At 41.3% G+C, this 14427-nt stretch overlaps 1 protein-coding gene across 1 annotated transcript; it reads left to right on the top strand.

Annotated features, from left to right (window-relative positions):
* The first annotated feature begins 625 nt into the window (after window positions 1–625).
* On the top strand, window positions 626–14129 carry LOC119746353 (zinc finger C2HC domain-containing protein 1A-like). The gene is made up of 9 exons (XM_038223250.1): window positions 626–790; window positions 3479–3552; window positions 4410–4544; window positions 6567–6705; window positions 7540–7706; window positions 9041–9176; window positions 10981–11146; window positions 11884–12189; window positions 13268–14129. Exons 1-9 carry the CDS (start codon window positions 778–780, stop codon window positions 13665–13667), a joined length of 1536 nt encoding a protein of 511 aa, XP_038079178.1. The 5' UTR covers window positions 626–777; the 3' UTR covers window positions 13668–14129.
* The last annotated feature ends 298 nt before the right edge of the window (window positions 14130–14427 follow it).

Raw genomic sequence — 14427 nt, 5'->3', positions numbered from 1 at the left:
CTTCTGTTTTAAAATTTGAAAACTTTAATTTGTTCAACAATCTTTTGGCCAGTTAATTTTTACCACCACCGCTGGACGGCTGTTTTCTACGTCAATATCTCGAATGTTAGTTTGTGAAACTGCAGTACAAGAAACAGTTTCGTGACAACCTTTTGGAAATTTTCCTATGTTTATTAAAATCAATTTTGTTTAAGTTTACAAGTAACAAGAACGCGCCATTTTCCTAAATCCTAATGTACCAATGCTAGGTTGTAGCCTCTTCCGGATTTTTATAAAATGTAACTTTTCGAATTGTTTTAACAATTGTCGTTTTGTCCTCAGAAGATCTTTAAACTTTTTATTGTTGGAATATTTGAATACAATTAGTGCAAACTTCTGCTTCAAGCATCAAGTAAGTTGAAAACTTTTGAATAAAATATTGTGGTAAAGTACCTATTCCCCTACATCCTTTCGTTATTACCTGTATAATTCAATGTCTATACCTGAAGCACAACCCATAGGATAGATTTATATTGGTTCATTTTTACCTTGTTTAAAGTTTTACGTGCCAGCCGTCATAATCCCTAATTGAACTGAGCATGCGCAATACACTCGCTGTTGCTACACCAACTAATGGCGTCCGACACTGTACAAGGGGTGATGACAGTTCGACGAGAGTACGAGAACATTTGTCGTGATTTTTCGATCTGATTTGATGCATTATGTGATGGATTGCTGGTGCTGCACGTAAGGTGACAACATGCAACCAAAAGTCAAGCCGTTGTGTAGGGTTTGAGAATGGAATTTGAAGGTAAACTTATTAATCTGTCTTTCTGACAGCGCAGTGGCTATTGTTACGGCAGCCGTAACGCATTTCCCATTTTCTATCGTTACGGTAGACTGCAACCTGGCAACTTTTATAAAAAAACATGACAAGAAAATATAAAATTAGAAGGAAAAAAGTGAATTTGAACTTTATGAAATTCGGACTTTATTTCCCTTTTAAAAAAAATCCTCCAAAGCCTCAGGTTAGAAAAGGAAAAAAATTCGAGTGCAAAACTGAGATTCGAACCCGCAACCTCGCGGTGCAAAATCCTACCCTCTATCGGCTGAGCTGGCGCACTGCTCGATAAAACGTGGGGAAACAAATAATTATATACCTGCGTGCGTATCAAAAAAATATCGTAGAGGGCGCTAAACAACGAGTGCCGTAACGATAGCCACTTCGTTCTGACAGTGACCAGGTGACATGTCTGATGCTGGTGCAGGCATGGAGCACTGCGTTGCATTGATTGTTAATGTTATAAATCATGGTTACATGTATGTTGAGTGTTACTGTTACACATGCAGGCCTATTCTAGATTTAGGGAGAATGGGGGTCAGACAACTCGACCGTTGAGACAACTCGACTCGGGACAGCACGACCGTTGAGACAACTCGACCGTTGAGACAACTTGAACTTGTCTTGACCGTAAGGCGTAAGTGCGTCATGTGCATTAAACATGGAAAGACAAGTCGTCTGGCGTTGAGACAAGTCGTCCGTTGAGACAAGTCGACTCGCAATTTTTCGGGGGATAGTATTACTAGGGAATATTCAAAGTTGGCCCTAGCGGCGATTTTTCGCAGTGTTTCGTGTTTGATCATTGGGTCAGGGCTGTCGTTAGGAGGGGGGGGGGGGGGGGTTCGTGTACTCCTAGAACTATGAGGCTCCACTACGTGGAGCCTCATAGTTCTAGGAGTAGGGTTCGTGGGGAGGGGTGTGACACCCCCAATTCAAAACTTCTGTCGGCAAATCCGTAATTGTTGTCAGCAAATTTGTAAAATTGAGGGGGCTTTTTATATTATTTTACTGTTGTCAGCAAATTTTTAAATGTGAGAGTGAGACGTCTTTTTTTTTTGCTTGTCAAATATTTTGTTGCAAGTTTGTTAGCAAATTTTAAATTTTCACACCTCCCATAAGTTTTTCTGTCTTCAAATTTATAAATTCGAGGACCCTTTTTTTCTTTCTGGATGTTTTGTACACAAAATTGTCGGCAAACTTGGTCCAACACCCCCCCCCTCCCTTGAAAATGTTCTAGCGACGCCGATTTTGATTTTTTTTTTTACTGCTCTGCTGGACTCCCTACTGAGAAGGTGGCACTTTTACACACAAATGCTGAACGTTTTAGGGACTTAAACATTTTTAAAATAATAAAACATTTTTAATGTGAGGAACTTTGTCTGGTTTCCGTACTTACATTGTCGTTAAAACTTCGTTGTCATTACAACTTCGCATTCAGTACATGGGAACAAGACCTAATCCAATTTTGGACTTTACTTCCTCGGCTTTAGAAGAGAAAAAAAAAAGGCCAGATTCCAGAACAACAAATCACATACAAAAGATGCTGTAATTAAGAATTAGTTTTTAAAACAATAACCCTAAAGGAAGGAATCTCATTCTGTTTTGGAAAAGGATTTTTTTTCTTGTTGTGTACTTGGGGTAACTTTACAACTCAATAATTGACACGGAGACTTTGATAACTTTGAGAAAAGGGCCGAAAGTGGCCAAACATGTTGTCACTCAAAACTATCACTTGAACAAGAGAGAAAGTACTGGAACTTTCCATACAGACGTGCGCGCAGGCATGCGCATGCACATTGACAAGTACATGAATAGTCTACTAGTCTTAATTCAAGTCCATACACAACATTTCTTCAAATCATTACTGTACAAGATTTACTGAAATTTCCCTGAACTGATTTTCAAATTTAAATAATACAACGCCTGAATATGTCTCTCCATCATCTTATTGGTAAGTCATTGATCACATGTCATTGAATTATTCATCCCAACCCACGGCCCCGCAGCACAGCAAAAATAGAAGTTCCATTGCACGGTCACACGATTGCGGCTCTGATCTGTCCGATCAGATGACGAGGATTTATTCAGGTGTTGTATCAAAAAAATAATGAATTGTTTTACATTAGGCCAAAAAAACATGTCTTCGGTTTCTGGTATGGAGCTTGCCCCAAAAGTGGTGCGGCGACGTGGCTTTTTTTTCTTCAAATGTCGGCTGATGACTGCAAATGGTGCCCTACTAAATTTAGTGCAAAATGTATGGGAGCCGAGAGAGGCAACATAAAGCTTATACTCGATCGTAACACCATCTAAAAACGTGTTTGTGCAGCAGCAGGATTCCAGTCAAACCAGTGAGTTTGGCGGTTTGAGACATCATCTTACATGTACATTGAAAAAAAATTTGCCGACGCGCATGGCTACAGCGACGCGCGCAAACCAGAAAACTGCAGCCTTTTTTTTTTGACTTAGTGCGGTGGAAAGAATAATTTCATTCAGTGACAGATGGAATGTTCCATTCTCACCTCATGAAATTATTCTGACCATTGCACTCATAAACATTCATTATTTGTATAATTATCATGGCTGTCTAATACTAGAGTTTGCATGTTTTCCTTGACAAATCAAGAATCAACAGTCCAACCTTGTTAACTTTCTTGACAGCATTTTCTAGTTCTGGAAATTTTGAACTACAACCATGTACTACATGTGGGAGAAAGTTCAACCCAGACACCTTGGTGAGTAACATGAAAAACATTTAAAAGTCATTTATAAACATGATTTGGCATTTACTTTACTTTTTATTAATTTATTTATTATCGTGCAAACAAGATATAAACTTAACAAAAAACAGGCCGGAGGATTTCCCAAAAGTGAAACAAATCACTTTTGAAAGGGATCTCCAGACAACAGGAAAAAAACAAACATTAAAAAATAAGCACAAAAAAATAATATAATCTAAATATATGCATGTACATACATGTACACACACATGCTAGGATGTTTGTTTATGGTGTTTATCGAGGATTTTCTTTTGTTCCTCTTCCCTTTTCCTTTGTTTGTACTTTTTTGCAACAGCTCTCATTGGTTTTGTACACGTTTTCCAACCGAGGAGTCCTTGATTTGGTTTCTGACCTCGATTCATCGATGATGTTGCACGTGTGTGTCCTCGATTTACATCATAAACAAACGCACACACACAAGTGTGTATTTGCCTGCAATCGGGGACCCCCTATTGTCCCTCTTTTGTTTGTACTTTAACTTTTTACGAAGACCTATATAGCTCCCATATGTTTTGTACACATCTTCAAATTGGGGACCCTTTGGGAATTGAGGACTCTCTCAAAAAAATGGATACGCATATGATATTCATTATTATAGTTTTTACCTCGGTATCAGTTTTTGAATATTCCATCAAATTCAAGCTCGAATAATTGAATACTAAATTATTTGAAAATGTATAGCACTATAAATGAAGAAGGCAATTAATTTTGAAAGCAGCTTGCCTTGTGAATTTTTCTTTTCTTGTTTAGTTATTTCAAAAGCACTTATTATCTGAACTTTCTTCTTGTGCCTCTCTGTGTGATTTATTCAGGTCAAACACGAGAACATCTGCAGGAAGACGCAATTGAAGAGCAGACAGAGGAAAGTGTTCAATTCGGCCAAGCAGCGTATCGCAGACACAGGGGCGTCACTCAAGAATTTAAAGACACAACCGGGTGAAGTACAGGTAATGGCAGCTTAAAGAAATGAAAGTCAATGGACCAATAGCCAGGACAATTTTTGAAAAATTATCAATTGTATACAAGTGGTCAATTCCATATGTGGTATTATTATTTATATCAGGCTTTTCAGTGGTAAAAATAAATCAGCGTATTGCATGCTTTCATACAAAGTACCCGGATGACAGCAATATCATGTTAGTACAAGTACCCGGATCAGGACAATATTACTTTTGATATTGCCCTCAACTGGGCATTTTCGCTGGTTCCCGCATGATGAAGAGTGTAGAAGCTCACCGACCAACCGATCCCGTTAGCTCGGTGGTCGAGTGGTAAGACATCTGCACTAGAAAGCAGGAGGTCGTGGGTTTGAGTCCCACCCGAGTGATTTTTTCCAACTTTCACTCGGGAGGTAACACACTGAGTATACAGTGTTTAAAACGTCGGTGAAGGGCAAAACCTAATTTGATTTATATCACCCCGGCGCAAAAAAAAAATTCCATCTTATAATAGTTTATGCGGTACCCGCTGCTATTTACATCAGATTCGGACCGGCCAACCGATCCCGTTAGCTCGGTGGTTGAGTGGTAAGACATCTGCACTAGAAAGCAGGAGGTCATGGGTTCGAGTCCCACCCGAGTGATTTTTTCCAACTTTCACTCGGGAGGTAACACACTGAGTATACAGTGTTTAAAACGTTGGTGAAGGGCAAAACCTAATTTGATTTAGAAGCTCACAGTTATAAACAGAGTGTAGCGCGTGGTACCATTGCATGCGGACAGGAACGCAGCGCGCAGCAGGGTATACGCGCACCGTTGTCAACAACCACAATGGTCTTCAAGCAGCGCTAAAGTTGCTTTGGTAAGTAAAGAATAAAACGACGAAACAGGAGAAATGAAGACAGTGTCCTGAAATGTATTTCTTGCAAATCAAGTCAGCCTGATATAATTAATAATGATAATCAAAGGTGTGAAATCTCAGCTTTAAAGCTGATTTCAGTTTTGTTTTTGTTTTTTGGATTTCAGCTTTTTTCAGCTTTTTCCCTCACTTACTGTGTACAAAAGTATAGGAGATTTCCAAATTTCAGCTTCTTTACACCTTTTTAAAGCTATTTCAGCTATTTTTTATAAGTGGTCACTCACACCCCTGGATAATATTGGGTGGCATTTTTTTTGGGGGGGGGGGGGATATAAGAATATTGCACTCGCACAATATTGCACTCGTCTTCGACTTGTCCAATTGTTATAGCTCGTGCAATATAAGCCATCCAGTGTTATGTAAATGTGTCATATGATGGAATTTCTTTTTTCTTTTTTGGTGGAACCCACTGCTACATTAGATTCAAACTGGCCAGCTGACCGATGCAAGCTTGGTGGTGGAATTAATATTCCGACATCTGCACTTGTAAGCAGGTGGTTGTGGGTTCAGGTCCCAGATATGGCTCCCAGCTGTACATTATGCTAAACGTGGCTTTTGATAACCAATGGGGTGACCAGCTTCGGTAGAGTACAGAGAGAGTAAAGACAGTCACGAGCCAATGTGGCACATCAGGTCGTTTATCTCCAGTTTCAGTAGCATGAAACGACTGAGAATATTTCTACTCCCCCTGGATGGGATGCTAGTCCATCGCAGGTTACTCCCCAGCTAATGCCGGTACCCATTAATACTCCTGGGTGGAGAGAGGCAAGTGGGGGTAAAGTGGCTTGCCCGAGGACACAACATATGACCAGCAGCTGGATTCGAACCCCTGACCCTCTGATCATGAGTCACGAAACCCTAACCACCGGGCCACACTCCCAACTTCACCTCACAACCTCGGTAGGCTGGTCACCAATAGATTACAAGACTAGCACCACTAACATTGACGAGCATGGGTTCCATTAAGGTTGCTCAAACCTTGGTAAACAATGATCCAACTGGCTTCAGAATGAACCTTGAAATATATCAACAAAATGTCCAGAGCCTTCGGTTTTACAACTTTTCAAACATGCATCAGTGGGTTGAATTTCTTTGTGTATGTCATTTAACAGCCTCAGCCAATCAAAGACACACATTGGAGAGAGCGCCACCTGGAATTTGTCAATGCGATTCGCTCAGCGAGGGGGGCACAGAAAGCGATTCGAACGGGCGGTCCGCTGCCGCCACCACCCCCACCGTCACAGAACCCAAGTAGGTCTCACAAAATAAAGACATTGTAATAGGATCAAAACACGATAACAACATTTCATCAAGTTACTCAGGTACAGTGCATTCCATTCCATCAGCAGTCAGTTGCCTTTGGAAATTCAATAATGTACCAACAACAAATGCTTATGAGTGCAATGGTAAGAATAATTGCATGAGGTGACAGATGGAATGTTCCATTTTGCGAGGCGAAGCCGAGTAGAATGAAACATTCGATTAGTTACCGAATGAAATTATTCTTTTCCATTACACGAATGTGAAACATTCATAATTTGCTTTATACAACACCTGAATGAATCCTCATCATCTAATTGGTCAGAGCCACCAACCGTGAGACCGTGCAATGGAACTTCTATTTACCCTGGAATAGAACTTCTATATTTGTTGTGCGGCCGGGCCGTGGGTTGGGACGAATAATTGATTGACATGTGATCATCCCACCAATCAGATGATGGGGATTTATATAGGCGTTGTATCAACACACATAATATTCATTCACCAAAAAAAAAAATCACCTGAAAATGTCAAGTGTCTGATAACGCTCATTACTGGTTCTGAGGCCATGTCCGAATTATTGGCTAGGGTTTGAAATTGCACACGAGTCTATGGGAAGTGGCTCCAGCGTTGTTTTTTTATACACCCAAATATATGCTTGACAACAAATTATGCTTAGAAGCTCGTGAAGTTTGGCTCAAGGAACACCTTTGGAACACTACCAAGAAAATGAAGTGTTTGAAATGGAACATTCCCAAAGCAGCATGACACTTAGCAAGTTTCACGACGGTCCCTCACTGTGCCAATTTGATTGATTTTCTCCAGATTACATAGGATGTCCGCACTGTTCCCGTCGCTTCAACCCCACGGCTGCCGAGAGGCACATACCCTTCTGTGCCCAGAGGACCAAGACCCACGGGACACCCATCAAACCACTCCACAAGAGAGCAGCGGCCGATGTCAGCTACAGCTCTACGGGAGTTAGAAAAGCCGTAAGTGCACAGCGCCTGAATTTTGTCATTTTGTCACACCAGTGCTAATGCTGATAGCAGATTTACAGACCTGTTGCATTCAGCAGCAGTCTTTGAAGTGTTTAGTTAATAATTTTAAATCAAAGTTCATAAATACCTAAGACAGTCTACCCATTCCTATTGGTCGAGAGCCTGTCACTTGGCCGGTCTTGAACGGATGATAAAGACCGGCTGGCTGGTCTTAAACACTTTTCCAGTGTCACGTGAAATTTGGACTCCTATGGAATCCAGCGGTTCGTGCAAGAAGTACGCACAACTTGTTTATCCTAAATGTGCACAAAGCTAAGCCATAGCTTAGTTTTTAAAAATTGTGTATAACTTCTGCATGCTTTCAGTGGATTTTGATGAAACTTGGATGCAGTGACCCTTGGGTGGGAAGACACAATTACTCAGGTCAAAGGTCATGTAGAGGTCATTTGGGGTCGTTTAAAGGGAAAATACAACATTTGCAATCATCAAAAAATAAAACTACCAAATCATTTTGAAATACCTTGCTGGACTGTGAGTGAATGACAGTGTAAAGCATCCTGTAAAATCATGGCACCTGGTATACTGTCATTTTCAAGAAAAGTGGTATTTTTGTATCAATTTCCAACGCTGGTCGGCCGACCAGCGTTGGAAAAAACTGGCTTTTTTTCAAATACTGGCCCCAATTGACCATCGCACTTGTTTGCAATCGATTACACACCTATGAACGGGTACAAGCCAGCTAGACTGGTTCCCTGACCTTACAATTCCCCAATGTATGTAAACTGCTCTGTTTCTTCTATATGGAGTCAGGGAACCAGACTACAGGAAAATGATTGTTTTTCTTGGTTTTTATAGCATTTTCGAACCCAAAACCTCAAAAAAGTCAGTGTAACTATATTTGCTATATATTTCCAACCCCACAATTCCATCCATTTCTGAAAATTACAGCAAAAGCAAATGATGTATATTCCCTTTAAAACATGCACAAAATTCAACATTTTTTTAAGAACACAGAACATATAGGGATCGACCGTGAAAAAAGGGTGACACATGCGATCAGCGGATGACCTTGTTTGTTTTCTAAGCTAGGTGTTTCCCTTTATTGATTCAATATTTGAGTAATTATAAGCACGTAGTAGTTTTTCAAGAGTTACCAGGAAAAGAATTCACAGCCTGCTTGTGCAGGACTTGAATCCCTGACCACTTTTTCTACCAGAAGAGATGTTTTGATGTTGTTTATACAATTTCACACATTGGTGTCCATTATTCAAGCAAGGACTTTTGGAGTTTGGAAGTCAAGTGAAATGTTCATTTCTGTTGCACAGTACGATAATCAAGTCGTCCGTAGGAAAAGCAGTGCCAACCCCTACGCCTATGCTCAGCCGACAAATGACTTCTCTAACATGTCTGTCTACTCGGCTGCTTATGGTGGAAGGGGACCTGAAACTTCTTACAGACAAGGTATGTAATATCCCATCGGCACTTTCACAAATACGTAAACAAATTCATTTACAACCATTTTGGAATCCGGTTCATATAATGACTGCATCATACATCAGCGCCCATTGGCAAAATGCCACTTTGTGTGTCTTCCCGTTCAGTGGTTCTAATGCTACTATGTATGCAGTGGGCGTGGTTTAAGTTAAAATAATGTCACGCTTATGAACCAGATAGCGGTCCAGAGTTACGCTGAATTTAAATTTATTTGGAACAGCTCAATTAAGTCAACCCAAATACAATTTGATTTTAGACGTGTGAATTTTTTTGTGGAGGGCTAGGGGTGTGCATTTATGGGTAGTACAGAAACCGGTTACCCGTTTGAAAAAAAAAAAAAGACAGCCAACCCCAAAAATTAAATTTCGGAAGTTGCTGTTCAGATTGTTCATAAAGGTTCGCACGATATATATACTACCTCATCGGTGCGCAATACAGCAAGATACAAGTGTGTACAGTGAGCTTTATAGCTTTAAGGTGTAAACTGTCATTTTTGCAAGCATCATAAATGTGAAATGCGTTTTGTTTCAAGTCAAACTTAATTCTAGTCTACAGAATGATTCAGTTCGGTGTGACACTGGAATGCCAGTATAAAACAGGCACAGTGTACTTTGCAAACTGTCTCTAAATATCTGAACAGAGAAATGCATACAATGATACAAACACCAGTTTTGTCAAAACCACCTACCCCGTGAAGCAGGTGAGGCGACAATCCAAATTATTGCAATTGCAATTGCAATTGCCAGAATTATTATGGTAAGTGCATTTGTTTTGGCGTTCAAGGGTATTGAACTTAGTGTTCTGCTGAAGAATTAGATTTATTTTCACCTATTTTTGGTAAAGATTATACTAATGTTTGCATTACTCGAGTGCATTCGCTTGCAGAAATTGTGACATCCTGCATAGAGTTTGTTGTTTGTAACAAAATGCATGTAATACATCACTGACATACTGGAGTTTCTGATTGAAATATTATCCAGAAGCTGACATCAACAATTGTCCCACCCAAAAAAAAGGGTATTCTTCACTGTGACCTTAGCCTGACCCTCTTCAGTGTTACCTCGATAAGCTGGCCTGTACAGTAGGCCAGTCAGTATCAGTCTGACATCTACCCTGGCTGCTCTATTTACAGTCTGATAAGAGTAGACAGATTGTAATCTGAATATAACAATTAATTGAAAAGTTTGTGATGGTACAGTTTTGTATCTGTGGAGTGTGTGGTCAACAAAACTTGATTTTTTTTAAACATTGTACGTTGTGTTAAACAGGCATGCAACTTTTCCTCGGATCTGCTGATTTCCTCATTTTTTACTTCTCATGAATGCCATTACAAATTGAAAAACACTCTACGAAGTCTTGTGTGGTTTGGAGTTTCCTTTTTTTCCCTAAATTCCCAGTTGCATGTCTGGTTAAAGATAATGGGACCATTTGCAAATAAATATCTTTTGTCGATTCAAGGAACAACAATACAATAAAACTGAGGCAGGCTATTCAAAAACTAAATTGTTGAAATGTAAGCTCCGTAAGTTTCTTGATGCAACGCAAATCCTCCCCTCCAAAGTGTTCATAATACATGTGTATGTTTTGACTTGCAACCTCTTGTGGTACGATCCCGAGTTTGTCACCCAGGAAAAATAATCCTGTTTGCAAATGTTGTCCTTTACCTTTAACTATAAATTATATTTTACAAAAAATGTGACAGAAAGTGATCAAAATTACTCCGAAGTTATATTCAATTGTCAACCTGTATTTTGCTTGTTAAATTCAACAGAATTTAGAAGCACACAAACGAATGCAGCTCCCAAGTATTCAGGATACACTTCGCATCAGCCCCCAAGCCCACCGAAAACAACTCAAGTCAACAACCAACGAAGTACGGCCCGATCCGCGCTGTCTTCGGGACGCAATAGAACCGCTCGTCCAAAGTCCTCAGTCCGGTAAGAAAAAACCTTAACCTTCATATTCCCTTGCATTTTTGGATTTTAACTTCCGAATCCTCCAAAGTCATCTACTTTTCAGGAATCCTGTAGCATCAAATCTTGAAGAATGTGACAGAGTAAAAGGGCCAATAGAACATACAATTACAATAATTGTTTACTTTGTGTGGAGTTAGCAACAAAGTTGCCTTTAACCCTCTGCAGTTGTGATCTGCTCTTTTAAAATGACCGTAAAGTTTCATACGTGTAACTAGACAATTATAAATTGTGTTTATAAGGCAATTTTGCACACTTATTCTGTGTGGTTTATATTATTTTTTGTATCTTTCAGGATCTTTTTCAAAACTATATTTTTGGAACAAAGCCAGTATTTGGTAATTCGTTGTCGTTTCAGTACATGCCAATGAGCAAAGCTTCCTCACAAATGTTTCAATGAGCAAATTTGGGTTCACACTTTGAACAGAAAACACCTGAACTGAACAGTGTCTTCCTGAAATGACATCACAGCAACAGCACCCTCATTTGTCAGGAAAAGCAGGGACTTTTTTTTAATATTTAAAGAAGTGCGCTTTTGTATAAGATTAACCAAAAACACATGTCAAATAGTTTTCATAAATTTGGAAGGAGTAGAAAGTTTCACAAAATATGTTCCCAAGTAAAATTCACATCATGGACCCTTAAATGGAATGCACACCAGTTTTCAGCTTTTAACGATAAGTCTTACCCCCCTCCCCCAGTTTTTCAGACAAAGTGGACGTGGAGACTTTTCAAACAAACGGCGGTGACACCATACCCTCCCCACGCCCGCCCTCCCACCCCCCGCCTGCCTACCCAGGAACCAACGGCTCCGCAGGCTACCATGGCAACCAAGGTAGCTACCGGACAACCAAGGCTAGCGAGATGAGGTTACAACGCGCACAGACTGCTGGGAACGTGGGTCAAGGGTCATCGCCTCGGCAACAACCCGTGGAGGTCGGGGGAAGTGGGAGGCCCATGAATTCAACGTTTACCTGGAGGGACAAGAATTCACCAAGTTTTGAGACGTAAGTGAATGCGGAGCAAGTATTCTTTAACATTTGTCCTTTTTTTGGCAACAAGAGATAAGAAATTCTATCCAACCACAATTTGTTTAAATTTTTTTTTACCAGAGAACTAGTAAATGTATATTCATTAACTTGTATTGCTAGATACTTGTTGGGCGTCTGCTTTATGTTCAAAATCAGGAGTTGAATTTGAATAATTCCTCGTACACCGATTCACGTGAACTAAAATTCCATTCAGCATATGAATTCTTTTGATGTTGTGTCGCTGTATCTATGAGCTCCATGCCCCAACAAGAGAGGGCGCTTTTTCACCACCTTCGAGATCCCTGTACGCGTACTTGTTTGGGCACGTACAGCGCAGAGTACGCATGACTAATTTTATTGTGAATATGCACAAAGCTATGGCATGCGGCCTAGTGGTTAGGGTTCGTGACTCATGATCAGAGGGTCTGTCCTTGGGCCCAGGAGTATAAATGGGTACCGGTATTAGCTGGGGAGTAACCTGCGATGGACTAACATCCCATCCAGGGGAAGTAGAAATATTCTCAGTTGTTTCATGCTACTGACACCGGAGATATACGCCGGCCTGATGGGCCACATTGCCTCGTGACAGACTTTACTACTACTACGGTGTATTCGCGTGAGCGTCAGGCGTTGTCAGCAATGCGTTGTCGGCAATGCGTTCGAATGGCTCTCCATCCATCTGCCCCAACTCTTCCTTCCATGCCGTTTAGGGAGTACTTGCGCGCAGAGCAGATAGCCAATAAAAGTCCATGGGTATATGTCAAAAAATAGGAATTACTTAAAGTGGCAAGCTGGACCAATGCAGAGATTTGACAGTGCTTCTTTGGCACTTGGAAAGTGCTGCTGCTCAGGCAGTGCATTAATCCTAAACCCCTAGAACCATCAGTTCCAGGATTGAGGAGGGTAGTTGGTAGCCATTGTAGCTTGTAGCCCCTCGGAACAAGAAGTGCATAAGCCATTGGCTTCCCTCACATTGCATGATGTGCAGCTAGGAAGCAAGGGTGATTACATTTTCCGGTTCACTTTTTGAAGCCAGTTCCTCTTCTGATTTCAGAATGACCAAACTTGACTCGCCCGGAGGCATGAAATCTGGTGGCTACACATCTTTACAGAACGGTAACTTCAGCCCACCTAGCCCCTCAGGATCCTCCCCGCGGGAGTTCACAAGAGGCCGGTCTTCCCTCAGCAACTCGCCCCAGTCCTACACCCCACCGCTGAGGGGCGGGAGCCACACCCCTTCCCCCTTGACCTCCCCCATTGACTGCACCACGCCCACTTCCCCTGGGCATGCGAGTATCTCACCCAGACACGGCGCAAAACTGGAGGCAGTGAACGGCGGGGTGCCTGCGCCGTTCTGCTTCCAGTGCGGGACGCAGTACCCGGTCCAGGAGGCGCGTTTCTGTTGCGGCTGTGGAATCAGAAGGGCTTTCCTTACGCCAAACTCACTGAGCTGATCTAATGCCAGGGGGACCTTTACATAGGGATGCAAGTGCTGTTCGGCATCAAATGTCAGACACAGTACCTCGTCCAGGATGCAGTTGTGGAATAAGAAGGGTATTCCTAACTCCCAAAACGCTGAGCTGATCTAATGAGCCCCTCCCCATGGTGATCTGTTCAATCACAGACATGATTCGTGTCTGACACGCCTGCACAAAAGTCTGATGTGCATGCACGCATGTATGATGTTCCTGGCTGGAAATGCAGTGTGGCATTGGAAAGTAGCATGTGTTTAATAGCCCACATGCGCAAGGGGCCTAGTGGATCGATCTAACATGCCTATACACGAGCTCTCATCTCCCAGCATCTGACATAGTTTGCTTCTAATTTGGTTTTTCACAATTTTGTTTTCTTTTCATGCTTAGGCCAACAAAAAAAAAGTCTCCGGTTTCTGGTCTGCGCGCGCATCACCGTAGCCGTCGGCAAAATTAAAGAGTTTTTTTTCAGTGTAAGATGATGTCTCAAAATCGTCATACTCACTGGTTTGACTGGAATCCTGCTGCTGCACAATTTTAATGTATTTTTAGATGGGGTTACGATCAGGTATAAGCTTAAGTGGCCTCTCTGGGCTCCCATATATTTGCACTAAATTTAGTCGGGCACCATTTGCAGACGATGCTGTCATTTTGTAATTGTGCATCTGGAAGCCAGACTGAGGGAGTGACAGTCGTGTATCTGGAACCCTTAAACGCTTTTTAATGAGCGCAATATGTAAGG

Source organism: Patiria miniata, unplaced genomic scaffold (genome assembly GCF_015706575.1).
Source record: "Patiria miniata isolate m_02_andy unplaced genomic scaffold, ASM1570657v1 HiC_scaffold_12, whole genome shotgun sequence".
NCBI lineage: Eukaryota > Metazoa > Echinodermata > Asteroidea > Valvatida > Asterinidae > Patiria > Patiria miniata.
The sequence above is the reverse complement of the archived record's forward strand: the minus strand, read 5'-3'. Positions and strand labels throughout refer to the sequence as shown.